Source organism: Scyliorhinus canicula, chromosome 8 (assembly GCF_902713615.1).
Source record: "Scyliorhinus canicula chromosome 8, sScyCan1.1, whole genome shotgun sequence".
In the NCBI taxonomy this organism is placed as follows: Eukaryota; Metazoa; Chordata; class Chondrichthyes; order Carcharhiniformes; family Scyliorhinidae; genus Scyliorhinus; species Scyliorhinus canicula.
The window spans coordinates 137,027,630-137,043,674 of record NC_052153.1 but is presented as its reverse complement, the minus strand read 5'-3'; the positions used below and the strand labels follow the sequence as shown (position 1 = coordinate 137,043,674).

General features: G+C 41.8%; 1 protein-coding gene across 2 annotated transcripts in view; it reads right to left on the bottom strand.

Moving 5' to 3' along the window:
* Positions 1–13,666, bottom strand: part of cetn3 (centrin 3) — a 43,499-nt gene extending 29,833 nt beyond the window's left edge. The window contains exons 1-3 of one of the 2 annotated variants that reach the window (XM_038805300.1): positions 13,510–13,666; positions 3,779–3,914; positions 1,081–1,195 (exon numbers count right to left, since the gene is read on the bottom strand). In XM_038805300.1, coding sequence (XP_038661228.1) covers positions 1,081–1,195; positions 3,779–3,914; positions 13,510–13,526 — 268 coding nt within the window. In that variant the 5' untranslated portion in view covers positions 13,527–13,666. The remainder of the gene's footprint in view (positions 1–1,080; positions 1,196–3,778; positions 3,915–13,509) is intronic. The other variant, XM_038805301.1, reaches the window with a different exon arrangement.
* Between the last annotated feature and the right edge of the window lie 2,379 nt (positions 13,667–16,045).

Here is a 16,045-nt window from a genome sequence, read left to right as displayed (position 1 = left end):
AGCAGTACGACACTCCACTCCTGTGTCCATGTATTTACATCCCTGTAACTATGTATGTCCTACATTTTTCTTGTATGGACTGCATGCAGAACAATACTTTTTGCTGTACCTCAGTACACGTGACAATAAATCAAATCAGAAAATACTTTGATCTTTACCATGATAGCAAACAAGATAACCCAAATCAACTTCACATGTTGAACAGAAGAGGCACATCAAGTGGGAGATATTTTATGTTCCTCTATGTCTCCCCCTCCATTTTCCAAGAGAGAGGCGCTGGATTTCCTTTTTGTAGCCACTTGATACCTATCAAAGATCAGGAATTTGTCATGCTGAAACTATGGTGCAACATTATTGGGCACTTTTAGTAATGTGCCAACATGGCCCACTTCTACTTATGTCTTCAAACTCAATGGCATTTTTTGCATTTCTACTGATTGGTGGTTCAAGACTAGATCTTGCATCAGCCTAGAAGTGAACACCCATGATTCTTGAGAGGCACTTTATTTTGTTTAAGGCAGGTTGTTGATGTTGCAACACATAGCTGTTCCATACTCTGCTTCGGAATACAATACACAGTGCTGTCCAGAACAGTTTCATGAGCCTACTGCTCATCCCTCTTCAGCCAGAGAATAAACCTTAAAATCCACTATACCATGGTGACTGGTGCATTTAAGTGGAAATTAGATATAAAGATATCACAGAGACAGGAATAAGGGTTGAAGTAGTGGGATGAAGGGCATGTGCAGCATAAAAACTGGCATGGATCAGTTGATTCAAATGGCCTACTTCTGTCCTGTAAATGATAAAATGGAAATATGGGAAACATGATTCCACATCTCAAGAATATGAAGATAGAATTCATGTGTTATCACATTATGGTACCATTTAGCTCAAATGATAAATTAGTTAAACTAATTTGCTTTTCCACTTGCCAAATGCTTCCTCAGCCTCTCCCATACTAGATTTGATTAGTGCCTGGGGTTTGCATCCGCGCTGTCTAGATCATGATTCAAAACATACACATTTTTTAAAAAACTTAAGCAAAAGAAAAGTATCAATATTTGTGAACGCAATTACCAACTTCATTGAAATCCTCAAAAGAAATTTTGCCTGTGCAATTCCGATCATAATCTTTCAGTATCTTCAACACGTCAGCCTTCTTTACATCAAATCCCAGTGCTCTCATTGCAACCTGACAAGCCGGTAAAAAAATATATTAAAAAGGATAATTCTAAATTAGTGGCAATGTACTGTCAAAATGGAAATATCATTGATTTTCATCATCTTCAATTTCCTATTATTAATGGAAAAGTATTTTTAAAAAAACATACGAAACAGCTGCACACTTCCCCAACCTATGAGCAAATTAAAAGAACGATCCCAGACACTCCCAACCCAAATGAGTAACCACAAGCTTCAAATATATTTTGCTAAATACAGCAATTTGAAATGTGACATATACTCTGCATTGTACCAGGACCAAAGATTGGAGATTTTGTTCAACATGATAAGATAACTGCAACGTCCACAAGGCAAGTACTTTAATTGGTCATTTACACTGCTAAAACTCTAATGTACATAATGAATGAACTTTGATCAACCTATATTCGATCAACATACTGGGAGGATCTGATAACAGAGAAATTGGAAATAGATTCAAAAGTAATCACTAAAAAGGCAGAGTCTGTTTAAGTATTGGCTCAACACGTGAACATTAGCACACAAGTGGACTTAGCCAAGATTCAGTCGCAAATGAAACAAATGGAATTGGAAAGAGAAATACTAACCTTGAATTAGAATTCAAAAGAATGAGAGAACAGGAAAACTGTTTCAAAGGGAAAAAAATCTTGAATTCCAGAGAGAAAAGGAAGCAAGGAAATTTGATCTCCAGTTTCCTCCCATAAGTCCAACTGTGTGCCAGTTAGGTGGGGTTACAGGGTTAGGGCGGTATGTGGGTCTAGGAAAGGTGCCCTTTTGAGGGTAGGTGTGACTCGATGGATTGAATCGAATGGCCTCCTTTCTGCACTGTTGGGATTCTATGGATTGATTAAGTGAATAGGGAGTAGCAAGAAAACTTCACTATGATTCAGATTTAATTCTTGATTTTGATTTAGCACGGCATATTTGCTTATTCCCAAATTCAGCAAGGAAGGAGTTAAATGTATTTTGTGCAATTTGAGAAATTTGCCACAAAATTACATGAGTGCAGGAAAGCTGGACGGTTTTAATGCAGAACATGTGAAAAGCATTCAAAGTATACACCTCTCTTCTCAAATGCGAAAACTACTGACTATGATAGTGAATAATGTTACTTTAAAGTCCAGGAGTTAGCTTAGGAAGCGCACAGGAAATGTTTGGAAATCTAAGAAAAGAATCAGACTTCCCTTTCGGAATATGATCCTACCTAGAAGACCAAAATTTCTAAGATAAGGGCAGCAGCAATTGTTGCCGATGACTAAAAATTGTTTCAAGCATGCAAGTAGCAGCAGACCATTGTTTGCAAGCTCACAGAGAAACAAGATTTGATAGTGAACTGAACACTGTTTACAATGAGGAACATAGCAGAAATCAAAAGACATATTCCTCAGACTAGTAGAAAAAGACAGTATGAAGGATACTACAGGTTTGAGACCTGCAATTGATTAATTCACTGTGATTAATTTCTCCACCACCACTTATTTTGAAAAGTAGTAATCTGAAATTGTAAATTGGATCAAGAGAAAAGGCACTAAAATTAACCGAAGATGGAATAAAAAACAAGACAAGGAAGAATTTTTTCTTTTTACCCAGTCACAAGGAGTGTTTTTGTTTGAATGTTTGAGCCCACAAACTAGGAAATGATTTGCTGCAAATAAAGATAGAGTGACTGAATAACATTACTTCCCAACATTCAATCCTTTAATCATTTAGAACAACTACTGATGGAAGGGAAAATTTATATAATTTGTGTGTTTTTTGTATACACGTTCTATTTTGATTAATTAGTCAGAATTAAAATTGGAATGACTGAGGATTGACTAACCTTGCAAATGATGAAAGCTGAACTTTCATGGAGACAGCAGTGAAATTCTAGCTTCCTCGTGAGGCAATTAAATGCATTTCTAAATTTTGTGCAAGTTTTAAAAGGTACAAAGACTGCAAGAGGGAGGCTAGATGGCATTTGGCTCTTTTTGATTAAGAAAGATTTTTTTTTAAAATCTCGACAGTGAAGTGACAAATTCACAAATTCACCCATCTAATGATGTTGCATTCCATCTTCTTATGAAACTACAAGGAGTTAAGGCTGACAGTAGATTATGTTTTAAATTTACCAGGCAACCATTTTTGTATTCCTGCATGCAAATATACAATTTTGATAATTCCCAAGTTTAATTTAAATGGATATTTCCCAATGGTGACAGAAGGAAATTATGAATTGACAAATTAACACCTTGGGCTCTTAAGCAAAGCTACAAGGTTCTCATTTATTTTAAAAAGATGGTCATGACTTTCCAGACCACATGGGGGTTGATGGTATAACATAAAATCCAAGTGTTTGGTGGTGTGATATTTCACTATTACTCCAAGAAAGAAAGATACGCTTACAAGTCAGCTAGTATAACATTTTCAGCAAGTTCAACTCCAGAACATGCATTTTCCACAGCATATTTTACAATTGTCTGAAGAATGCAATAGATAAATACACATAACTGAAATAATAACAGTTACACTAAATGCTAAGTGCTAAGTTACACTAAGTGCTCAGCTATCAAAATGGATTCCAACCAAAACGCACCTTCAGTTCATGATAATCTATTGCTTTATCTTTATCGGTATCAAATAAATTAAAAGCTTCCTTAATCTCCTGTTTCTGCTCTTCTGTCAATTCACGCCGCTTTTTCTTTTTTGGCTTGTCTATGGCAAGTTCGTTTCTGAAAGACAGGGGTAAATGTTTTTTATACAAAACATTGAATGGCTGCTCAAAACCAAAGCTTCAGCTAGATCAACAGCATTTATGTACATTCACAAAGCACAACAGTATTTTTGAAATTTCATAACTATTATGCACCACTCAATTTCTAAAGAAACAACCAATGCCCTTACACTCTACAAAATTTGTACAAATAAGATTTGTACAACCTGACTCATTGCAGTTAGCATTTTGGCACGGTTACAATAGAATATCTGAAATAACTGCTTTGAGTCAAAGGATGAAAATGTTTAAATAGTTACTTTGTCTGCTTCCTACAGAATGTATAATCCTTGGGTAAAGGTGCTAAATTGGGGGGGGGGGGGCTAATTACAACATTGGGAGCAGGATGAGGCAAGAATTTAGATAGGAGGGTGGCTGTTCGATGGCAACTCAACATCTGACATGTGGGAGTCTTTAAAATGTCAGTTTATTAGATTTCAGGAGTGTCATGTTCCTTTGAAGATGAAGGATAAGTACAGCAAGTTTCGAGAACCTTCGATAACGAGGGATATTGTGAACCTAGTCAAAACGGAAGCATTTGGAAGGTCTAGAGGGCCAAGAACAGACGCCCTTGAAGAATTTAAAGAAAGTAGGAAGAAACTTAAGCAATGAGTTAGGAGGGCTAAAAGGGGGATGAAAACTCCTTGGAAAACAGGATGAAGGAGAATCCCAAGGCATTTGATATGTATATGAAGAGCAAGAGGGTAGCAGGGAAAGGGTTGGTCCACTCAAAGGAGGGAATTTATGCTTCGATCCAGAGAAATAAGTGAGGGATTAAATGAGTACTTTGCATCAGTATTCACCATACAGAAGGACTTGGTGGATGAGGAGTCGAGGGAAGAGTGTGTAAATATTCTAGGTCATGTCAATATCAAAAAGAAGGTGTTGGGCATCATACAAAGCATCAAGGTCAAAATGTTGCCAAGACCGGATGGGATGTACCCCACAATACTGCGGGAGACAAGGAAGGAAATTGCTGGGGCCTTGACAAAAATCATTGTATCCTCATGCTATTCCTTTGTTTAAGAAGGGACGCAGGGATAATCCAGGAAATAGGCTGGTGAGCCTTACATCAGTGGAAGGGAAATTATTGGGACAGGATTTACTCACATTTGGAAATAAATGGACTTATTAGCAATAAACAGCATGGTTTTGTGAAGGGGATGTCGAGTCTCTTGAATTTGATCAGGTTTTGAGGAAGTGACAAAGATGATTGATGAAGGAAGGGCAATAGGGCAGTAGATGTTGACTACATGGACTCCAGTCAAGCCTTTGATAAGTTCCCCCATGGCAGACTGGTACAAAAGATGAAGTCACACAGGATCAGTATAGTAAGTTTGTAGATGACACAAAGGTTGGTGGAATTGTGGATAGCGATGATGAAGACTGTCAGAGAATAGAGATTGGTTGGAGACTTGGGCAGAGAGATGGCTGATGGAGTTTAATCCGGACCAATGTGAGGTAATGCACTTTGAAAGTTCTAATACAGGTGGAAATATACATTAAAATGGCAGAACTCTTATGTCTACTGACAGGCAGAAGGATATCTCAAAAGATATTCAAGATACAACGGCATCTATACCAATTTATTTTTATTATTTCTGATGATGACAGCTTTAACTTTAACATACTTATTTTGAATAATGCTGACAAGAGGTTACATACTCTGATCTTTGGAAGCATTAAAATCAATCACTTAAATTTGGATTCCAAACAGGTTAGGTTCGGCAATCTCCGAATATTTTTCAAATTAACTCATGACATGGGCATCGCTAATTAGGCGAGAATTTATTGGCCACCTCCAATTTAGTATCAGTCTTGAGTTGCTGCAGTCCATAATGGGTGGCACTGTGGCACAATTGTTAGCACTGCTACCTCACAGCATCAGGGACCCGGGTTCGATACTGACCTTGGGTGCTGTGTGGAGTTTCCACGTTCTCCCCATGTCAGCGTGGGTTTCTTCCAAGGGCTCCAGTGTCCTCTCATAGTCCAAATATGTGCAGATTAGGTGGATTGGCCATGACCAACATGTGGGATTATGCAGAGAGGTCTTAGGCAGGGTGCTCTTTCAGAGGGTCAGAGCAGACACAATGGGCTGAATGGCCTCTTTCTGAACTGTAGGGGTCCTATGATAATTATTAATAATTCAGAGCTCCCAGGGACATCCAACATTCAGGGCCAAATAATGGAGTGAATTAGTGCACCAAAGAAAATTACTGAGGCTTGAACTATGTGGCTATTTTAAACCCATCTGGTTCACATGATGCAACAACCCAAACAGCCACCTCAAAAGTCACTGTGCATGATTTCTGAGAGTCAGCATCACAACTGACAAATATCAAACCTTAGCAAGGATCTCGATTAAAGAATTAAAACTTCAAAATATTGGTCATAGATGACCAAAACATCAAGGTGCATAGGACCACCATCACCTCCCATGACCAAGACACCCATCATCCTGTGTTCTCCTTCCTTCAGTGTAGGAGTGCATTCACCAAATAGACTGTAGCTGTTCAAGGGCACCCACCTCCACTTTCCAAAGAGGAACTAGGGATGGGCAAAAGTCACTTTTGCCAGCAATGTTCATATGCGAAGCATGAAGTGGCAATCCAGCTGCTTTCATGAGCTATTTATCATGCAGATTTGTTGAATTCAATTTTACAACTTGTCATGATAGGATATGAATATTTAATCCCTGGGTTAGTTGTGCAGCACGATTTCCAATATACAACCAAGCACTGTTGAGTTTGTCCAGCAGTGACCTACATGCAATGCCAAACACTATGGTCGAATCCAAAAATCCTCAGGGCAATTTGGTATTAGCAATACTGTACTGCATTGTTAGTGCTCTCCCACTCTCTAATCCCAAGAAAATAAATTAATTCTGACATACACTTAAAGCATTCTAACATTTAATTAGACATGCTAAAACAGGGGGAGTAACAGTGGTGCGGTGGTTAGCACTGCTGTCTCACAGCACCAAGTACCCGGGTTCAATCCCAGCCCCGGATCACTGTCCATGTGGAGTTTGCACATTCTCCCAGTGTCTGCGCAGGTCTCACCCCCATAACCCAAATGAGTGCAGGGCAGGTGGATTGGCCACGCTAAATTGCCCCTTAATTGAGGGGGAAAAAATTGGATACTTTAAATTTATTTTTTAAAAGACATACCAATACACAAGCACCACACAAGAATTATGTCTGGAACACTCTTAAGAGGTTTATGGCAATTACAAATGGCATGCCTATTTTTGCTTAACTGGGCTAACAGTAAATGAAGAGCAACAAGTTTTTACCCCTCAACCCCACAGTTCAAAACGCAAGCAACACCGTCACATAACTCAAAAGGCAAAACTTTGCATCCTTGTGCATCCATTTCTACCATGGCATTACTTTTCCTGAACAGAACTGAAAATAGCATTCGAGTAGAAGCTACTTCTTTCTACAGTACATTTGTACTACATACATTGACATGATGATTCGATCTCTGACCCTCCCAGACAGCAAGATGCTACTGCAGGTGCAGGCAAATGTAGTTTATCTTTAAACCTCTCATTTGTAAATCTATGTGGAATATTTAAACAGTTCACCTTTTTTTTTTAAGAATCGCAAATCACACTCAGCATGTACTGCCATGTCTTTCACCTTCATCTGCATAAATGAACTGAAACACTGCAAAAAAGTGTGCAAATGATCTAGACCTTTACCTGTCAGTTGCTGATATCATGAGAGAGCAAAGAGCACTCACTCCATTCATCAAATTGGATAATTAGTGGCTTTAATACTAACTCCAATCATATGGTTCATAGAAGACTCTAAAATAGTAATTATTTTACAGCTCTTAAGCAGACTTCAGACTATTAATTGCACACTACGTATAACGAGAATTATATTCCATGAAACGCAAGCAACACCGTCACATAACTCAAAAGGCAAAACTCAAAAGGCTTCCACAAATTAATTTCCTAAATTTAATAGAGGATCATTATCGGCGACTATGAGACGTTAGTGCATGCTTCGATTAGCTTTTTCATCCTTTAGCTGTTGTCTTATTACACTACACTACACTGTGCACTAGGCTACTGGTTTGTTAAATTCATTCACAACTGCCAAGGCCAGCATTTATTGAACAGAAGGTGGTGGTAAACCCCCTTCTTGAAATGCTGTGGTTCATGTAATGGAGGTACCCCCATGGTACTATTAGATAGCAAGTTCCAGGATTTTGACCCAGCAATAATGAAGGAACAGCAATATACTTTTAAGTCAGTGTGCTATTCTACTTGAAAGGTGTAGTGATCCCATGCCCTTATTCTTCTGGAACCCTTTGGTCCTCCATTCAACATGACACTACTGCAGCTCAGATTTTCTCAACCATACTCTCACCTCAACCGTATAAGCCAGAGCCCTCTTAAAACCATTCTTCTCTGTTACCTTGGCCATTCCAACTGTCCAAGGGATGAACATTTGAAAGTATTTAGCAGACAACTGGTCTAGCCATTCACTGCCAGATTTGACGGAATCAGATCCTGCTCACATCTGCAAAAATTGCTCACTTTTCCAAGATTATCCTGCAATTAAGGCTGGCCTCTTTCATTACTGCAAACCCTCTCCATTCTTAACTCCACTGACAAATACAAAGAGCTCATGAACGTCTTCATCACCATGATAGAGACCCTTCAACAATCTGCCTGTCACTTCCCTCCCTTTCCCAAGCCCATCAGGTCAAACGTCTAAGGCTCCCGTGCTCTCCATTTCCTGGTATCTCTCATATTGTCGATCATACCTACCTCCTGTCTGACTCTAGTCCTAAATACTGACTACTCAACTTCCCTTCCTGGCTCCCCATTAGCCACACTGTTAATATTTCTCTCTACTCTGGCTAATATTTCTCTCTCCTTCCAATTTATCATTATTCCTTTCCTTAAAAACCATTGACACAGGACAGCTCGGTGGCGCAATGGTTAGCACTGCTGCCTCACGGCACCGAGGTCCCAGGTTCGATCCGGCTCTGCGTCACTGCCCGTGTGGAGTTTGCACATTCTCCCGGTGTCTGCGTGGGTCTCAGCCCTACAACCCAAAGATGTGCAGGGTAGGTGAATTGGCCATGCTAAATTGCCCCTTTAATGGAAAAAATAAATTGGGTACTCTAAATTTTAACAAAACACTGAAGCTTTCATCCTTTCAAACTACTGCCACACCCCTAACCTCCCTTTCCAAAGTCGTGGAACATGTTGTGCATCCTAAATTTATGACCATCTTTTCCAAAACTCCATTTTTATTTTCTCCAAAAGGCATGTTTCCATCCTTGCCACTATAATTCCTGCCCTGCCCGAGGACCCCCTATGTATCCGGTCAGCCAAGCTCGGGTAGTGGAGCAACGGCACTGGTCACCGCCCTACCCGATGATTCCACCCATTCTTGCCCTGCCGCAGCTCATGTGCACCCCATGTTCCCATCACTGATTTGGAAAAGTTTTTAAAACTTGTTACTGTCTCTGGCAGGTCTTTTTTTCCCCTGATCTGTTCATTTTTGCATGTGGTTTAAAGAATACTCTTTACTTTCAGCGACTCTTTAGTCGCTAACCGACCTGCTATTTACATGTTTGACACACTTGGTGTAACAAAGTTTGTTGCTATGCACAAACTACCACTACCTCAACATTGGACAGAGAAATTGCCTGCCCACTCAACACATCGACCACAAACTGTGAGATTCTTGCACTTTAACAGAATGATTTTTTTGGATGTCTTAACTCCAAAATGGTCATTTCAAGAAAAAAAAAGAGGGAGTCACACATGGTGATGATCCTAATGGGTAATTGAAGTTAAGGAGAGAAAGACAGACAAACGAGATGTTAAACAAAGATATTAATAACAGATATTATGCTTGCAACCCCAGGAATATACAAAGATACAAGGAACAAAAAGACAAGATGAAGACAGAACTGATTATCTCCGTTATGATCATCATTGGATCACTACAGTTGTGCGTGTCGACGGCCCCTGTAACCCACACCACACTGGCCCAAAACATGACCATACAATGTGAGACCTCTAGCCCAGACACCACACCTCACATGAAAATAAACACTCATGCCCCCACATGGTGTGAAAACATCGTAAAATGGTATTCCCTCCCATACACGGTAGAAGCCGTATTGGTAATTGCAATACTCTGCAGTGTCGTTAAGACACTTCGACGTCTAAAATGGCGAATGAGAGTCTCTGCTCCCCAATATATACACTCAGAGCCCCTTTTCTTGGAATTAAACAGACCCCACAAACATTCTGAATCCCTTTCCCTGATGAATAAAGTTTGCGTTTTCTGAAAATGTAATGAGTTAAGTAGAAATGTGATGCTGCTGTTGTTTAAAATGTTTGTATTGTAATACAAGTTCTTTTTATTATTTGCCAGCAGCATAAGTGTAGTTTAGGCAAGGACAGTTAGAGGTTCCACTTGTGTAAAGAAGTCAAATTAATGATGAAATGTTATAGTGCCCCCTTAGAATTTATAAATGTGTGATATATTGGAAATAAAAACTTAGGTGGATACTCCAACATAAAGGACAGAGTAGTATAGAACCTGTCCTTGAACCAAGGGCACCCGGAACATCAAACAGACGACGGATCAGTATTGTGATCCACCACACTTCGCGTTTGGGATCAAGAGGATGGACTGTGGCCATCTGGGATGGGATGGCCACTTACAAAGGAAACATGGACACTTGCAAAGACTCATGGGAAATATGGCCAATACAGAATTCAGGCAAACCCAGAGCTTAAATGTATATTTGCTAACAGAGAACCAGACAGTATCGAAACCCCCAGCCGATTTGCATTCAAATGGCCCATTTCCCCAGGAAAAAAGACTGGTACTCAGGTATCAGATATAATTCCAGACACATCGATGCCACTCCCTTCACCCAGGAAGCCCAAACAGCCAAGGTCAATGACCGCTCAGGACACGCCCAGCCATCAAGGCAACCGCTCTTGTACTGGCTCTAATTGAAGCCTGCTGAACTATTGGGTCCAAAGCTAAGGACCGCCCAAAAGAGCGCGAAATCCCTAAAGGATAAAGAGAGACACTGCCATGTGTCATGTGAGAATGCCTTTAAGAATTGGATGTTTAAGAAATGTACCTTTAAGAAATGAATCTGATCATATTACTTAAGTGATGTCACGTGGGGGGGGGGGGGAGGAGCTGAGCTCACTTCTGTATTTTGTGAGTTTTAGTTTTGAAGAAAGCTTGAGCTGCATTGATGGTGATCTCTGCCATGAAGGACCATCTCTTAATCCTTTGGTGAAATCTGAATTGTAAAAGGTCTCAGTATTGAATATAAATCTAATGTGCTTCTGTTTGAAGGATTTGTTAAGTCTTTTGGATGTGTAAAGAAACAGTTTGCAGGATTGGGTCGTGTTGTATTATTTTCAGGATTACCTTTGAAGTAAGGTGTGTTAAAAGATCCAATGTTTATTTAAAAGGTTAATTTGAGTTCATGGAATAAACATTGTTTTGTTTTAAAAACCACGTGTCCATAATTGTAATACTACACCTGGGGAACAAGCCGTGTGCTTCAAAAGCAACAATCCATTAATGGTGGGGGTTGGTTGAACTCCATGATGCATTTTGGGGTTCTGAAAACACCTCTCCCATAACACATGTGTTCGATCTCTTTTGGCCCTGGCACACCCGCACTCTGCGGCCAGGCCTATACCTGAAGCCAACTGCAGCACCACGACCAGAAGCAAGTTCAAGATCAACAATCGCTACCAGACGAATGAGCCCAGCAGAACCAGTTACTTCTCCAGACCCAGTCGCTCCAGATCCGAACAAAGGCCTTGTTCCTCTGCCAAAGCCAGGTGCCTGAAGTTAAGTACAGGTTGTTGCAGTGTTAGGTATAATTTAGCTTGTAGTGTTTTATGTTGCGTGTGAGTTAATCTTGTGTAAATAAACTATTATTGAACTTGAACTAACTGACTGGTTGTTGGGTCTTTGATTGATATCCGGTTGAACCTTGTGGTATCATTCGATACCTGGCGACTCTGAAAGCAATATCCTCATTAATAACGGTCAGACTAATATCTGACTAAAGTAGATACCCCGAACTTGGAAACATTGGTGACGTTGGTGGGATAATATTCCACACATTAAAAGAGCAACATTATTGGCATCTCCGGTGCAAATTGGCAACACTACCTACCTCACTTGCAGTCACACCTTGCTGTCCAAGACTGAACGAGACTACTAGCAACCTTGATGTCACATTTGACCAAGAAAAGATCTTTCAACTGCATATCCATACAGACACAAAGACTGGTTACTTCCATCTGTCTCAGTCTCTTCCACTGCAGAAACCTCAAGATATAGGTGCAGAATTAGGCTATTTGGCCCATTGATTCTACTCCACCATGCAAACATGGCTGCTCTCATCCTGGCCTCAACTCCACTGTCCTATCCATTGTCCATAACCCTTCACCAATTAAAAATCTTTCCAACTCCTCCTTGAATTTCCTCAATGCCCCAGCATCCACTACATTCTGGGGTAGCAAATTCCACAGATTCACAACCCTTTAGAAGCACTTTCTCCTCAACTGTGTTTTATCTCTTATCTTAAGAGTACGCCCTCTCATTCTAGAATGCCCAACAAAAGGAAAAATCTGTCCACGTCTACTTTATCCATATCTTGGACACCTCAATTTGATCACACCTCATTCTTCTAAACTCTAGAGAGTATAGGCCTAAACTGTTCAATCTCTCTTCATACATCCATGTCTGCACACTCCAGCGTTCCATATACTCCTGGCTGGTCTCCCACAATCGACCCTCCATAAACTTGGGTGTCATTCAAAACTCTGCTGTCCATGTCACAAGCGCACACCAAATGGCACTTATCCATCACCCATTTCACTGGCTCCCAGCTTGATAATGCCTCAATTTTAAAATTCTCAGCCTTGTTTCAAAGTTCCTCCATCAATTATCCTCTCTGTGTAATCTCCTCCAACACCGACATCTACAAAGATATCTGCACTCATCTAATTCTGACTTTGAGAAGTCCCATCACTTCAATATTGGGCCAGCCCTCAGTCTCTGGGATTCTCTCTCTAATCGCCATTTAAATCTACCTCTTTGTAAACTCCTGGTCCTCATATGACTCAGTATCTAAATTTTGTTTTATAAGTTGAAGAACCTTGGAGCATTTCATCATGATAAAGGTGCTATAAAGATTCAGGTCATTGTTGATGCGCCGCCACTGTGCAGAAAACAGAACAGCCAATTTGCGCACAGTCAGCTCCCACAGCAACCCCCTTACTTTTAGCAAGTTAAAGGTCGAATTGTTAGTGTCCAAAAAACCACCATCGGCGCCGTTAGTTCACCACGGGGTGAGGTGCAAGTTCCAATTCAACTGAGAGAGGCCGCAGCGCCGCATTTGGCAAAAATCTGGCAACATAACCAGGATCACCAAAGCAAACCGGAGGGGGAGAATCAGGGAGGAAAAGCCGGGCCTTTATTTCCTGCTCCATTGCCAATAACATCAAACAACACAGATCGACCTACCTGAGCAACAGACTCATAGTCGCAGCTGCTTCCAGCACATCAACCGGGCAATCCCTAGCCCCACCTCCAAACTACGTCGGCGCCCATTGGGCGGTTCCGGCCACCTGCTGCTTATGGCAGAGCGTCGGATCGATACACCCTTTTCCTATTGGCTGGTTGCGCTGTCAATCAAAACTGTATGCCGAACCGTCAGTAAAATGCTCGAGCGGTGGCGGTTAAAACCCCGGCAGCCGGAGGCGGGGCCGGCTCGCCATCCAACCACGTGGGCAAGCGGACGGGGTGATCCCCTCCCCGTCTGCTGACTGCCAGGATAATTGTTGCTGGCGCTTCCCTGGAAACACTCCAGACTGATATAATATAGACTCCTGCATACACAAGTCACAAACAAGGTGTCAAATACATTGCGAAAAGTGAACGTTAAAAAAACGGAGTTGCTATAATTATCATTCATCTTAAAGTGCGTGTCACTGTTTCACCAACTGCAGCATTGAGAAGGTGGGTAGAAACATTAGTTTTCGGTTTGTTTACCTTCTTGGAGGGGTGAAAACCCAGGACACAGAGAAAGAAACACCCAATATCTACCTCAACAGTGGCACCAACTGGGATGGCACAGTGGTTAGCACTGTTGTCTCACAGCGCCCGGGCTCAATTCCAGTCTTGGATGACCGTGTGGAGTTTGCATATTCTTTCCCTGTTTATGTGGGTTTCCTCATGAGGGATCTGGTTTCCTCCCACAGTTCAAAAATGTGCAAGTTAGGTGGATTGGCCATGCTAAATTGCCCTTTGTATCCAAAAAGGTTAGGTGGGGTTAAGGAGATAGGTGAAGGAGTGGGCTTAAGTAGGGTGCTCTTTCCATGGTTGTACAGACTCTCTGCACTGTAAATTCTATGATCATGGAGTCTGCTGACTACTCCTCTGGAACTTGCATCTCGCACTGACCATTCACATGTATGTCTTATTACCCTTTTAATCTTCTGAAGGTGGCCGGATGTGTTTCCCCTTATATGGGAATCACAGGTCACATTACCGTGGTCTAGAAGCCACAAGTTGTGTCTGTACCACCACCTGCTGGTTGGAGGTCACATACCTCCCAACTATGATATGGCCCAAAGGCATATCACCTCATGGTCCAGGTCAAAGGTGATGTAGTCAGATGCTTGGGCAAACAGGACATCCATCACCTCAAGGGTGCACCTGTGAGCTGACGATTGTGAGATGCCATGCCGGTCCCTGCTCAAGCCCTGGAATGACCCGGTGGCATAGAAATTAAGGACTGCAGTGACCTTCACGGCCACTGGGAGTGGGTGTCCTCCTCCGCCACGGGGTGCCATCTCCCTGCAGAGCCACAGTCTTCTACAGCACATGCTGTCCATCAGCTCACCGTACGACCATCGGCTCCTGTACAGACGAGCATGTCGTTGGTCTCCTTTTCTGGCCCCCTCCTCAACCTGATGGGCGGCCAGGTCCAGAGGGTTTGCGGCAGCCCCCCTGCATGTTTAGTGCTGCCTCCAGCCTGCATTGGCCTTGATGCCTTCGGTGATGTCTGCCAACTTTGGCTACAACAAGCAGAGTAACTCCAATCTCCCCAAGATAAACACCAATATTCATCTTTGTATCTGAAGGATTTGAAGGAGAGACTGATAATCAGTTAGGTCTTCCCTCACGGGACCTTCAAATCCCCCAAGCCTCATCCACTCTTACCATGACTGTCTCGCCTTCTCTCAGAGTGCCATCAGCAAGCCAGTTGTGCTGGCAACATTCACTCTGCACACTCGATCCTGCCCAGATCAAGAGTCCCTAGACTCAAGCTTTATGCCAGGAACATCAGGGAGGTCGTACTCCATTGTCGACCACTCATGCAATAGTTATCTTTTGGCCCTAAGAGGGTCCTCCGTGGTGAACCCCTGCTCTTAACTGTTTGGGGCCAGTTTAGCTCAGTTGGCTAAATAGCTGGTTCATGACGCAGAGCAAAGTCAGCAGCGCAGGTTATTCATGAAGGCCTTCTCAACCTTTCCCTGGTGATCCTCCGGTTCAATCACTACCAGTCAGCTCTCCCCCTCAAAGGTGAAGCAGCCAATTGTCATCTGGAACTATAGCGACTTCATCTTACCTTACTGTTTGATTGTTGGCAGCTGCCTCTATGGAGAGTATAGACATGCTGTTCAAGCATCAAAGGTTGCAGGACATCAGTCCACAAATCATCCTCTTAGACAGGCCACCCATTCCTTGGAGGAGGCACTTGAAAGTTCAGGGACTGTGAAGTATTTTTGCAACTAACAAGGCTGATCCCTTCTTTGAGATAACATCCATCAAGCTAGAGGCTGCTCAGTCAATAGGGTGTGAAATGGAATGTCAACACCAAAGTACAAAGGTAAAAAGGAAGGCAGACTGCAACATTGAAAACACAGAGCCTATTGGAATCTCAAGGGGTGTAAAATGTACTTTCATAATATAAGTTGTAGCAAGGCTCTGTCGTGTGAGAGTTTGGTAGGACAGACAGGCTGCAACTGTGGTTGGCCCTGCTATGGGTCTCCAC